General features: G+C 41.3%; 1 protein-coding gene across 2 annotated transcripts; it reads right to left on the bottom strand.

The window, feature by feature from the left end:
• Positions 1–210: 210 nt before the first annotated feature.
• si:dkey-283b15.2 (neuronal pentraxin-1) lies at positions 211–9,532 on the bottom strand. Of its 2 annotated transcripts, none has more exons than XM_056381108.1 (6): positions 9,411–9,532; positions 5,289–6,237; positions 3,751–4,261; positions 3,034–3,287; positions 1,769–1,948; positions 211–1,468 (listed from the first exon to the last, which is right to left on the bottom strand). In XM_056381108.1, exons 2-6 carry the CDS (start codon positions 5,973–5,975, stop codon positions 1,259–1,261), a joined length of 1,842 nt encoding a protein of 613 aa, XP_056237083.1. In that variant the 5' UTR covers positions 5,976–6,237; positions 9,411–9,532; the 3' UTR covers positions 211–1,258. The 2 variants fall into 2 exon arrangements, with proteins under 2 accessions (XP_056237083.1, XP_056237084.1); XM_056381109.1 differs by having other exon boundaries at positions 3,751–4,258.
• Positions 9,533–13,927: the final 4,395 nt, after the last annotated feature.

Raw genomic sequence — 13,927 nt, 5'->3', positions numbered from 1 at the left:
TTTTATTGACAGATTAAGCCTTGGAGCAGTATATATTGGGCCTTTGCAGTTGCAGCAATTCATTGAGTTTTGTAAACTTAAGTAACCTTGGAAGTGTTAATATTTAATGCCATCAGTTAATACTATTAATAATACTCACCCCAAGGAGATGCTGCCAATTCATCTGCATCACCGCAAACTGAACTCTACAAAGAATGAAAAACTAAGATCTATCTTTCACACTTTAATTTACATTGTCTTAACATTTGGAAAAATCACAATACATAACATCAAAGTTCTAACTTGGCCTAAATTCAGTATTTGATTTATACAGTACAATAACAAATATACAGTCAAGGCCAGAGCATTTCAGAAATTAAAAAGCCACAGTGCAATGACTTCATTACACAAAACACATCAGTCAGATTTCACAAGGTTAAAATCAGATCTACTGAAAATACAATGAGGAATGTCAGTGAACAAACATTCATTGCAGAATATACAAAAGTTGGAAAAAAGACATAATAAACGTTATCATTTGTTTAAAGGAGCCATTTTACAATACATAATCATGTAAGTGATGATGATTGTAGTTCCTGTAATAATTGTAAAACCACCAGAAAAACGTGACACTCTGTCTGACTGGCTTTTCATTATTTTTTCCAAAATAATACATTAATCTATCTATGATACATAGATTATTAAAATGACACAAATTAATGCTACAGTTTCTTTGGTAAATTAGCTGTATCCTCCATGGAAACCTTGTAAAGAAGAGAATCCAGAGTACAAAAAAGATTTCCCAGCACATTTCTATCGGTATCAGTGTCGTACTAACAAGATACGGTTTGTCACTTCACCACATCAGAAGCCACGAGAGGTCTGCTAACATTATCACAGACCCCACAGTGTGTAGTTTTATTAACAATATGACAATATGTCACATACAGCACCTGTCCATTTAAAAGAAAACACTAGCTTATGAACACATTAGATAATGTCCAGTAACTAACGTCCTACACACAATCTGTAAACACAGATCAGTCAGATTTTTTCTTTTCTTCTTTTTATTAAAAAGTCACTGATTAAGTTTAAAGGAAGGCATTGATTCAGAGAGTGGAGGAGTTGGTGCCACTGAATGATTGTCCTGTCAAAATGACAACGTCAAAAGGACTGTTGCTTTATTCTTGCTCCTTCTTCGCTCTCTGTAGTTTCTATTACACGATAGATGCTCTCCGTACGTCCCAGGAAATGTCCTAGTTCTTTTTTCTTTGGCCTCTCAGTGACAGGAGTCAAAGGGGTATCTGGCAACGCCTCCATGAAGCTCCACCTCTGTATCGGACCATGCGATGACATCTCCTCTGAGGTGGCTGCTGCAGGAGGCCAGGCTGTAGATGTCACTGGCGCTCAGGACGTGTGACCACATGTGGACTTCCGACATCTCGCCCACAAACGACTGAGTGGCATCAAAACGACCTCCAAGCGTGTCCTGGAGAAAAGAGACACCAGTATAGTCAAACCTTTTTCTACCTTTATCATTGTTTTCACCCATAAGGGACATATGAGACGGTTCAACTGCTATAAAAGATAATGTGAAATATGAAATAATGAAGAGAGAAAAATATAAAACAGAATCAAGTCAAATGGTTTCTGAATTTTGGGAGTTTAGATGGTGACTGTGTGAAAGAGCCTCCTGTGAAAAAAACAAAAAGTTGCTCACAGGTATGTATCTTCTTCAACTGTCAAGGTTTGTGTGCACCTGCAAAAAAGTAACTTCCTCTGTCTTTACCTGCTCCTGTCCCAGGATGAAGACCCCACCAGGTTTGATGGGGTGCCAGGGAGAGAGATTAATCCCGGACCCTCTCTGCACTCCGTCCTGATAGGCCTCCCACTGTCCGTCCCGTGTTGACCAGGTCACACACACATGGTGCCACTTCCCATCACTCACAGACAGGGGCAACGTCACCGCCTGCAAATGGGAAAGTGATGATGGTGAGACACACCCACATAAACATGTCCTGGGATAATATATTTTAGATACATAAACTACAAGCACGCAAGAACCTGTAACCACCCTCAATAAGTAAACCTGTGCATCACTACAGCAAGATGAGAAGTTAGACCACTGGAAGTCCGCAAAGACAAGATTTCAGGAGGAGTTGATTTCATCTTTAAGGATCAGGTTCAGTGTCATGCTAAGCCTCTGCCACAGTTTTACCCTCTTGTAGATTCATCCCTCTCTAGATGTTTTTAAACAGTTTAGGCAGCAGGTGGAGGTAGAGAGTTGGAGCTCGGATGAGGAACAGGCTACATGTACCATTTTAAAGGCCCCTGACAACTTGGCTTCGAATTGTAAATGAGAACATTGCAGTCTTATCACCTGATTCACACTCAATTTAGAAAAGGTATCAAAATTCGATGCAGCATAACCAGAGGTATTGTCTTTTTCTATTCCACACATCCTTCTTCTTTGTCAAAACCTAATGCCTATATTACCCACAATGCAACATGGCCACCAGCATTTCGTCATACAACTTTCAGCATTTATGTGGTAGTATTTTTCCAAGGCTTGTAAACAGACTTTAATGTGTGAAACAGGCGGAGTTCCCCTTTAAATACATGTGTCATTTTTAAAGCCCCTGAAACCCTGCCTTCAAATCTCAAGTATTTCTGTACAACAATGAATAGTTATAAAGTTTCAAAAAAATTATTTAAGAGTTTAAACCTCAAAACTCAGCGAAATGACTTCGTGAGGACAGTGGGTGTGATTCGATCAGATTTGATTGACAGTGACCAAACAACGCTTCAACTGTCATCAAATTGGTGCATGGAAATGTCAACTTTTTTAACTGAGCTCCACCTACTTCGACTAGTGAGAGGAGCTCAGAGAAAAGAAAATGCAGTATGTCGTTTGAAATAAAAAACTATTGTAACTGGAAAATCATGTTTTCATGTAGGATCCAGTCACTCAGAGTAAAAAGGTCTTTGAGAAAAGACGTTTTACGGCTCTTTAACTCTGAAATTTATGTGGGGTTCTTATTTCTTCTCCCTCACCTTGTCATCGATCAGCAGCTCTATGGGGTTGTTCCCCCACTCAATGAGCACCAGTTCATTGGCCTGTCCAGGGGCGGAGTAAGAGAACGGCGTCCCCAGGCTGGGTCCCACGCCCGCCTTCATCCATAGACACAAAGTCAGAGCGAAGATCTCCTGCAGCAGAGTCCTCTTCACCCTCCCGTACATGTAGTTGGTTCTCATGGGGAAGCTGATCTGGAAGTCATCGGGACTCTTGGATTTCTTCCTGCTGGAACCTGTTTGTAAGAAAAACATAACATCATTCCTAAACAGAACAGTTGCAACACAAGGTCCATTTAGTAGCTGTTGTAGTCTGGAGCTTTTGATCCAATCATATTCCCATTTGTCCGGAAGTTTTACTCTAGATGTTAAAATTTGTGTATTTTGTTCTTTACCTTGAAAAAAGTAGTTGACAAAAAAATGTTCTCATCTCAAGGTCCATTTAGTAGCTAGTCTGGACCTTTCAATCATGAGATTCTTTTGTCAATTACTACTACTAACTATGAAACTTCAATGAAATTTAATAAGATGAGAACAGAAATGAACATGAAATACTGGCTGCAAAAACTGATCACCCATAAAAAGGAGAAAAACCAACTGAACTTATTGTCGGCTGTTGTGACTGTTGTAATGTTGTAACGTTGTAATGTTGTGACTGTTGTAACGCTGTGACTGTTGTAACGTTGTAACGTTGTGTACCTGTGAGGTGCAGCTGGTTGAGCATCGATTCCAGTTTGTTTGAGTGGAAACCAGTTCGGGGACCTGGTGCTCTGTATCCTGTGTGTGGAAGGTAACTGTGACTGTCTGCTTCATTACCATGATGGTCCTCATCATCATCATCCTCATCATCCTCATCGTCTTCATCATCATCATCATCATCATCATCATCATGGTCGTCATGGTCACCGTGTCTTTCATGATGGTCATCGTTGTGGCTGTCATCATGGTGATCCGTGTGGTCATCGCTGTCGTTGTGACCATCGCGATGTCCGTCGTTGTGGTCGTCCTTGCGGTCATATGGGTGTCCGTCATCGTGGCGATCGTCATCATGACGGCCTCTGTCGTCTCTGTGACTGCTGTCGTCATCGTGATGCTCGGGGCTGTTGTGGGCGGCGGTGTGATGGTGCAGCTGCTGCTCCAGAGCGTTGATCTTCCTCTGCAGCAGCTCCTTCAGAGAGCTAGAGTAAGTGATGGATGTGTTCCTTTTCTGCTGGGGGAGATCAGAGAGAAGAACAGAGGTGAAGTCTTTGATAACAATGAGTATTTCCTGCCACTCAATCCCTGTGCATCCTATTTACAACAGACAAGACAAAGGGATCAGAGCTGCTTTGGCATAAAATCAAACCAACGTCAATGAATCATATGTGTGGGTCTGTCACCTACAAGCCTGCACTTCTTCGCCTTCTATTCACAGTCTCTTATCATTTTTAACGTAAAATGCTGCAGACAGGTCAGGTGCTTTACAATGCCTCTCACAGTCATTGTATCTTCCTGTATCTGCCTCTGCCTCTCTTCCTCTCAGGTAATCCAGGCTTTATCCTGGTGCGTGCCCTGATTACCAGTCTGTCAAGGGAGATCACGATAATTACTGCTGATCTTAGACCCGTGCCACCAGACACACACACACACACACACACACACACACACACACACACACACCCTGACATCTGTCTGGGATCATGATCCAAGACGGAGAAACAGCAGAAAAGGAGAGCTAAATGCGCCAAGTGAGTCAAAACCACAGGTAACTCCAGAGAGAACAGAGCCATGAGACCTCCAGTTTTCTCCCAAAGCGTAAGTCAATCCACTTTAGCCTTATACAAGAGTATCTTACATCAGTGACGTCCACCTCTGAGCCTGTTGCTGCTCTGAGGTGCCCACTGAGGGACATCAAAGTGTCTCTCTTGCCAATGTATTGAGTGGCTTTATGCGATTAAGTGATTCATTGTTCCTCTATCTAAAGTGCTTAGCAGACATAGTACTTTGGGATTTGTTTACTCGACAAACAATCCAGTGACGACAGCATTAATGTATCCAAACAAGGAAAAGCCATATATGGGCACACAGCGCATCACAAGTCGTCCTACTTCAATCTCTTTCTCATTTTTAAGCTATATATATATATATATATATATAAGTAATATATTTACTGTAGCTCACTTTTTCATTGCCTTCCTATCTGTAGTTATGTAGCTGTTATTTTCAAGTTGAAAAAGTTTCCTCCTCTTGCTGCTCACCTGCAAGTTCTCCAGCCTCTCCTTCAGTGCGTGCAGCATCCTCTCCGTCTGCTCTGGTGAGGATGTGATGTCCCCTGGTGTCACATGCTTATCCTTCCCATGGTTGTTGTTGCTGTGACCTCCATCCGATCGTTGCCCCCCTACAGAGGGGTGGTGCGGTGAGTCTGGTATGAGGTTTCCATGGTGACCCTGCTGGTTGCTATGGTGCCCATTGTCAGTGTACGTGTGATGACCGGCCACTCCTGCATGATGGGAGTACGAGGTGCCGTGGTGCTCGTTGTGAGGCGCCACGCCTCGGTTGAGGCCCTCGCACAGGGTGAGCTTAGCCGTCAGCTCTCTAATGGTCTCCCTCTGGTCCAGGATGGTCTCTTTCTGCTGGACAAGGCTCTCCCTGAGGTGGAGGATGGTGGCTTTGGCCTCCTCGCTCGCCCCCCACCAGCCAGCAGGAGGTGCACTTTGATGGCCTGGGCCGCCGGGCCCTGTTGCCCCTCCGCCTGGACCCGCTGTGGGGAAGCAGGAAGGGTCTGCATCCACGGGAATAGGGGTGCAAACAAAGCGTGGGTGGGCCCCGTAGTCATAGTCAGACCCTGAACTGGCAGATGCAGGACAGAGGACGAGTGAAAGTAGAGAAAGCACAATGGGAACAAGGAGTAGGTGTACAGACTGAGAGTTCCTCATGATCTCCATCCACAGTTCAGCCAGAAAGACTAAGGAGTGTAGCTTCACTTCAAAATGCGAGACACCAGTTGAAGTAAAGACTGTGCTGACTTCTCTGTTGTTGTGAAGGACACATCAGGGGGCAAGATAACAAAGGTCTCCATTCACAAAGTATCCACTCATCTGTGAGGAACGAATCGAGTAGTTTTATCTTGTTTTTCTGTGAGAGAATTTGTTTTCTTCGGGATGTCTTGTTGTCTTTCTCTCTCCGTCACTGAAGAATGGAATAAACCTGTAAAGCAGGACATCAGATCTTAGATAAAAGTCATTTAGTTGCATTCACAGAGAGTAGACACGATAATATGAACACCTATTGAAAACTGCATTTTAGCTTTTTGTTGAATCTGCACATGAGCCTTATTCTGCACTTTGTGGTGGTTTTATTGTAATGAATTGCATTACATTGTGAAGGCTATGTAATATTTTGTCCCAGTCCCTTATAATTGTATCTACAGGTGAACAGACATGAGTTGAAAATATCTCTTTTTGCTTTTTGCTGTTCTAGTCAGTGTCAGTTTCCTTAAACTCAAAGGACAGCATGTTAGATATAGTTTTGGACTAGGTTGACTAACATCAAGGACTTCAGTTATCAGCAGGATATGGTGGTGGTCGAACGCCCCAGCATGTTATCTCTGCCCACGCTATCTGACCAGTAACCTTACATGGCACAGGCATTGCCAGAACAGCCAGGGCCTGTCCAGACAAGGATTAGTCCAAATCAGAGGTGTGACATCCTGACCGGACCAGCCGACAAGATTTGTGTTGTTCTTCAGTGGGAGTTACTTACAGGGTTTTGACTTCCTAGAAGCCCATAAGAACGCCACAGTTAGTCTGAGTATAGGGTCATAGAGGGATCCATAACTTTATTGCTGAACTGTCACTGTCACTGTAGTAAAGCAGCACTGATGAGATGATGCTGGTAAAACACAGACGTATTTCCATGTATACATATTTTCTTGTTTAAATTTGACTCCCAAAATTATCCTTGAAAACTCCCTGTTGTCCCATATAATTTTTCATGTGTCTATATCATGAAGGAGCTTCCCTTTTATGACCTCTCTGTAAGTGTAACATGTCCTTTATTATAGAGCGGCGGCATTTCGAAATGGCACACACGTGATGTGGCTGCTAAACCTCACTGACCACCTGTTGCTTGCAGTGGCCAGTGTGTGTGTGTGTGTGTGTGTGTGTGTGTGTGTGTGTGTGTATGTTTCAGCGTGTGTTAGTGTTGATAGTTCATACATGATTTACTGTAGGCTACTTTATCAATAATGAAACAAGAGTGAAAATACATACAAAACATACACTCTGTTGAGTGACAAAGGTCATGTCTACCTTCACTGAAATTTCCAAATGCCAATGCAAGAATTATTTAATGAGCTGCAGAAACGGGAGAAGAATGATTCCCTATTTTTAATTGAGAAACATCTTTGTTAAACTTAAACTGTCTGAAGGGGAAACAACCTTGGTACTAAACGTGTCCTGTCTCTGCAGTTCTTGTTGTGATTTACGGGCTTAAAGAGGAGAGACAGATGGTCGAGGCACAGAACCGTGTCACACCCAATCTCCACCGTTTAGCCCTAAGTTTATTACCACCTACAGGTCTCTCAATTAACCTAATTGCAAACAGATGTCGTGCTACCTTAGCCAGAGAGATAAGTGGCCTGCTGTGTGTGTGTGTGTGTGTGTGTGTGTGTGTGCGTGCGTGCGTGCGTGCGTGCGTGCGTGCGTGCGTGCGTGCGTGTGTGCGTGCGTGTGTGTGTGTGTGCGTGTGTGTGTGTGTGTGTGTGGGTGTGTGTGTGGGTGTGTGTGTGGGTGGGTGTGTGTGTGGGTGGGTGTGTGTGCGCGTGTGTGTGAGAGAGTGTGTGTGAGAGAGTGTGTGTGGTAATCCAGGGTGAAGACCGGGGTCGTGCACCATCCCTGCACCATATGGTCAAGGTGGATATTTAAGTAGTGTGATTAGTCCCAAATTAAAAACTGACAACTGCAGTTAGACCTGTGATTAAAAAACTGTTGACTCTGACAAAATCAAGCACTTTCTATTTGTAAACAAACAGAATCTTTCTAGACAGAGAAGAGACAGTGTTGAAACTATAATCATCCCACTATCAACATCATTATCTCTGGCAGTTAGTTCAAACAGAGTTTGTTGAGATTTTTGACAAAACACACAATAGTTAAAGGAAAGTGTCGATCACAGTTGCAGTTGAGTTTTGCATTCACGTTGCTATCTTGTCTGTCTTTCTAGTGTTACGCAGCCGACCATTAAAAGGCCTTTTTACTAAAAGTTATGATGCCAAAATAACAGACCTGTTAACTATCAGTCCATATAGATTATCTTTTCAACACTGCTGTATTATATACTATATTACATTTCCCACAGTATGATATATTTAATAATATACCAATGTACTGTACACCAACAATAAATAATGCAAAATGGAGTGTGAATTAACAGAAAAAGTTTTAAATGCTATTTATCTATTTGTAATCTGTGATGTTAGATTAGACTTCTGTTGAGAAACACAGTGAGACTCTTACTCCGTCCACCCTCACTGTCGAACACTGTCAAGACCACCTGCACTGAGAAACATATCAGGACAGTCTGCTTTAATACATATCTTTTGTTTGGGATCTAACAAACGCTATTGCCTCTTTCTTTAGTGAAACATATATTATATAAAATGTATTATAACGGAATTCTTTGCAGTCATGTTTGGTTATTGTTTTAAGATTTACTAAACAGCTTTTGGGAAAATTTTATTGAAAGTATAAATCTACGTCTAGTTTCTACCAGTACTGGAGTCAAACAGACATTAAATCATTTTCATGCATTTGTAGATCAGTTGGTTCAAGGTTCAGTTCAGCCATCCATTAATAGCAAAACATCCTTAATACCAAAACATAGGAAAGAAATACCCTTATAATAAAACTGTATTCTGTAATAAAACTGTTGAAAAGAACGATCCAAACAACAACATGAAAACAGACTGGAAACAGAAAAACCTGTGGGATGCAGCTGAGTCAGATGTGATAAAGATCTCTCTGCTTCCTTCAGTTAATGCCAAATGTAAATAAATAAACGCTTCAGAAACTGACATCAGCATTACGCATAAAAATGTTTTCTTTTGCAAATTGATGCCTGTTGAACTGTTTTAAATACAAAGATGATCTTATTATAATTTATTATTTTTAACATGTTAAAATCTATAGTATATATTAATATTCTATATAAATATAAGTTTTCTTTTCTCGACTGTAAAAAGTTTGTGTTTCTTTGCCTCTAAATGCTGGTGAGTGTACACAGACGAACACTGTGGCTCCTCATTGAAATGACTGAACTAATATAAGAGAACAGTTTAACACACTGTGTCAGTTAAATTGATAGTGAAAAAGCATCTTTACCTCAGAGTCCCTGTGAGTGCAGCTTGTGTGTCCACGCTGTGAACTTGTAGTGAGTTGGTCCACCTCACACCCTGATCAGATTGAGAGGGATTTACTCCAGAGGAGTGCTCAACTCCTTCTTTCCCTCCCTGATTGTCTCTACCTCTTTTCTCTCCTCCTCTCCTCCCCTCCTTCCTCTTGTTGTTTTTTTTTTTTCCCTGAAAGACCACACCTCTCTTCCTGTCACGCTGTCTTTACATTGACGTTTTGGCATCTTATCACATCTCTATCATCTTTATTTTTTATCCCGGAAAGGTTACAATGATCTTACAGATGAGGCCTTCATAAATCCCCTTGGTCTGACAACACAAACAAATACTTTTTTTTATTTTAATTTGTCCCCTGGTTTTCTTTTATCCCATCAAACAGGGCACAAACATTGGCCTCAGCTCCTCCAGCACAACGTCACATGGCTCACCTAGATCTTAGCACAGGAGTAATTGGCCTGATTAATTCCTCGTCTGACTGATGGCCAGAGGGGCGGTGTCAGGACAGCAGATGGCCGCTTTAAGGTCAAAATAAATCACACGACATACAAACAATGGCATCTGCACAATGACCACACGACAGACACTTACTATACTTACATTAACATTAGGTAACAGGTTCAGACACACTGGCATATGTCGGCCACAGTCGCTGTTTCCTGTCAGGCCTCTGGGTCTCTGATTAGAACCTGACTGAACAACACTGAAAGGCTGATTGTTCTTAAAATGAGTAAATATTGACCTTCTTTTTCTTCGTTAATTCAAAACTGCTCCCAGAGTTTCATGACGGCCGTAGTTCAAACCTAGTTGACTTGTGAAAAAGATATGTGATGAAAGCAGGATATTTTACAGTTTAACAATAAACTTTATTGTCCAAAATGACATCAGTGCACTGACACAGCAAAATTCACTGGGAATTAAATAAAATAACAATAAAAATAATAATAACTATAAATAAAAAACATAAGAACAATTTTAACTTGAATGAAAACAAAGGGTCAAATATACATAAAATGCTGCCTATATAACTTGACCTGAGCATTTCCACTGCATTATTGCTTCTTAATAATAATAATAATTCATATCAGAGCATATCGGAGAATATATGCACTGATACGATATTATCTGTGATAAGCCATTATCGGCCGTGACACCTGTTGTGTGTGGAGGATTACAGAGGTGACCTCAGGTGGAGGAGTCAAAGTTCGTGCCATGATTCTGTAACTGTGTCTGCGTCATTATGTGTAATTACATCTTCATTAACAGAGCTGAGTAACCCGGCAGTGTCTGAACATGATTTACATAGTTTTACATAAAAAAGCCTCTAAAACTTCACAGATTTCTACTTAATATTGATATTGTTTGTAATATTTATCCAAATAAAACTTTTTTGTATTGTTTAGCAGCAACATGAAATTTCACATAAAACTCACCTTGTTTAATTTGTTGAAATATTCAGTGTTGGTCTTGCAGTGATAAGTGGTGTGCGCACACACACACACACACACACACACACACACACACACACACTGATACTGATACTGATGATAATTTTTTGAAACCTTCTGTATTAATGAAGCAGTGTGCCTTGGATCTTTTCCTAGAGGGGAGAAGTCAGTTCCCTCCCTTCTGGACAGTATCAGGAGTAACTGCTTTGTGTTTCCTCACTGTCAGATCAAGAAGCACTTCTTAATTTATTTTCCACGGATCAGTATCACATCCTTAAATCACAGGGGTTTAAATTGTTGCCAGATAAAACAGTGTCACAACAGTCGTTTGAATATAATTGTATACTGTGAGTGTACAACATGTTACCAAGAAAGTCCTAATCTCAGTTATCTCGAAAATCTTTTTTTAATTAAATTTTACCTACATTTCCCCCAACCTCATTTCTCATTATGTTCAGGTTTAATGAGGGAAATAAAAAGGGATCATGCTTTTTATATAGACTCATTTGTTCAATAAACTTCCAAAAGAAAAAGTAGCAAAAGAAGTTTATTTGTATTTCAGAACTAATTGTTTTGTTTGTTAGTTTTTGTTGTTGTTAAAACTTGGACAGATTTTACATCCTGAAAGTTTCAGTATATGTTGATATGCAGATGTATGTCTCCCACACTATTTGTATGTGTCCCATTTGGACCGAGCCCGAGGAAGAGCGTGGGCTGAAGATCAGCCGGGTGGTCTACATTCAGGCAAAACCGAAAACATGACCTGTTTCAGAAAGTCTGCTGTGTCACTGTGTTCAGTGAAAACAGTGTATGACAACATGAAGATAGATAGATGGAGAGATGGGAGAGATGTGCATGACTCATTTTTATTGTTTAATAGGTCAGTGTGAGCCGAGTTCCCCTGTCTGTCAATCTCCTTAGCTCGTGTGAATTAGGCCCCGAGGAAGCCAGCCGACACAAACAGCTTTACGGCTCAGGTCCAAGGACACGAGACCACAGACGCTCCAATGTTCCCCTCAGCACTGAACCAAGTGACCCAGAACCCCACAGAGCACGCTCGTCTGCCACGGCCGGCAAACTGGAGACTACTCTGATGATGGGAAGAGTCTTATGAACGGAGAGAGATGGTCCCGGATGAGACTGTGTCCCATAATATGAAGTACTCTGTTAGTGCCAGTAGTGTTGTTGATTGTGTGGAGAGGATGAGCTGATGAGGTGAGGACAGTGTATCTGGACAGGGAAGGCAGTGACAGTGAAGAAGTATCACCTGAGTAGAAAACTTCTGTGCTGAATATCATATTTACTTTCTTTATTCAAAACTTGATTGAACTTCTGTATAAATTATATACATTTATCTGCATGTATATTTATATTTTTGGATTGCCTACCTGCCTGTTGTGGTCTTAAAGATGCAGATTTACTGTTCGAGCACAGTGGAGCTCTCTGGCCTGCACTTGTTGCGCCGCACTGGACGGTCAGGCTCCTGCAGAGGAAGTCATGTGCTACAGGAAGTCGTGTCACGCTGGTGCCATCCTGTGGGAAAAACCTGCAACTGCAACACAAGAGAGCGTCAGTCATTCAGCTGAACCTCCTCCTGCAGGTGATGTGACATCAACTTTCAAGGTTATTTTTATGACTCCAGAGAATAAGTATCCATGTTTAACGGGGCTTAAGAGGAAGTCAGAGTTCAGCTGTGAGGAATGTTTATCAAACTGGCTTCAACATTTCTTGCTTTACGGGTCCTGCGCACATAATGTACAATAAAGCCCTGGGACTTTATTTGAATATCTCAAGTTTGTGAAAGTTTTCCACCAGATTTTACATGCTGATCATATTTTAAATGGTTGACATTAATGCATTTCTGTGATTTCATTTTATCTTATTTTAATTTTTTATTGTGATTTGTTCGGTTTTAGAAACACAAATGGGTGTTTACATTCTCCAACAGAAGAATGACATAAACATTTTGACATGTCTTAGTAGAATAAGTGCCAGTGTCAAAAGTCTTCTGTGATACTGCCAGTGTCATGATGGCTTGAAAACATAATTTAGACCTTTTGTTTTTGAAAATAAATTTTACAGAAAACATAACTGAGCACTTGACATAAATAATCTGGAAAAATCGACTTAATTAAAAAAGATTAGAAACCTTTTTTTTGTGTCTCTAGTTTAAAAGTTTCTGAGAGTGATGGGGCATTGAAAACAACTGTGACATCGGTATTCTTAAAATCCTGGTTATAACCCCTCCAATGTTACATGTCAAGATCAGTTCACTCAGTTTGTGATTGTCAATGAGGTTATTGGACTTTAAACTATTCTACTTTCAATATTTGTCTAATGTATGTCCCTAAATCGTCTTTGTCATCATGTTAATCTGTAATAACTGCAACTGTCAAATAAATAGAGAAGCAAAACGTTCAACACAATGTCCCTTCGAAATGTAGTAGAGTAGAAGTATCAAACAGCATCCTTTTAAAGGTGATGTGACCTTTTGGTCAAAACTTTTGTGAGAGGAGGGAGGTGCATTAGAGGGCTTCAGTATTTCTAAATGCCTGCTAAAGTACTTGAATAAAGGTACTTAGTTACTTTTCACCACTGTGTTAAAATATTAGGCGACACCTGACCCTAAACTCTTTGGGTACCACTCTCCTCTCAAGAACCTTAATGTTTACATGGACCTTTAATCTTTTCATCAGTTTATTGCAGTAAATGAAAGGCCTGTGTCCATGCAGGGCCTCCTCCTCCTCCTCCTCCTCTGTCCTCCTCTGTCCTCCTCTGAGAATGGGGAAGCAGGAATGTGTGATGGGCCGGGTGTATGTAGGCCAGTGATAGGCCTGCCTGTGCTGCTCTGTCTTTGGCTTCAAAAGTTCAAGTCATTATTCTCCTCCTGCTGCTATTCAGACGAGGTCCCGTTGGCTCATTGTTATTCTGCCCGAGTGAGAGAGGGAGACAGAGAGAGGCAGACAGAGAATGGGAGGCTGGCTGTGGTTTCCAACGGCAGGGAGCTGGTTGTATTGGTCCGGGAGGGGAGGGGGAGGGAGGG

The sequence above is a fragment of the Seriola aureovittata genome, chromosome 7, assembly GCF_021018895.1.
Source record: "Seriola aureovittata isolate HTS-2021-v1 ecotype China chromosome 7, ASM2101889v1, whole genome shotgun sequence".
Lineage (NCBI taxonomy): Eukaryota > Metazoa > Chordata > Actinopteri > Carangiformes > Carangidae > Seriola > Seriola aureovittata.
This window is presented reverse-complemented; position numbering and strand designations above follow the sequence as displayed.

What these genes read in the sequence shown, in the direction of transcription:
- si:dkey-283b15.2 (XM_056381108.1), bottom strand. Translation starts at nt 5,975, where the DNA reads ATGGAGATCATGAGGAACTCTCAGTCTGTACACCTACTCCTTGTTCCC. An exon ending in CAACCAGCTGCACCTCACAG is followed by an intron (nt 3,288 to 3,750) that starts GTACACAACGTT and finishes TCTTACAAACAG; the next exon opens with GTTCCAGCAGGAAGAAATCC. An exon ending in TCATCCTGGGACAGGAGCAG is followed by an intron (nt 1,469 to 1,768) that starts GTAAAGACAGAG and finishes TCTTTTCTCCAG; the next exon opens with GACACGCTTGGAGGTCGTTT.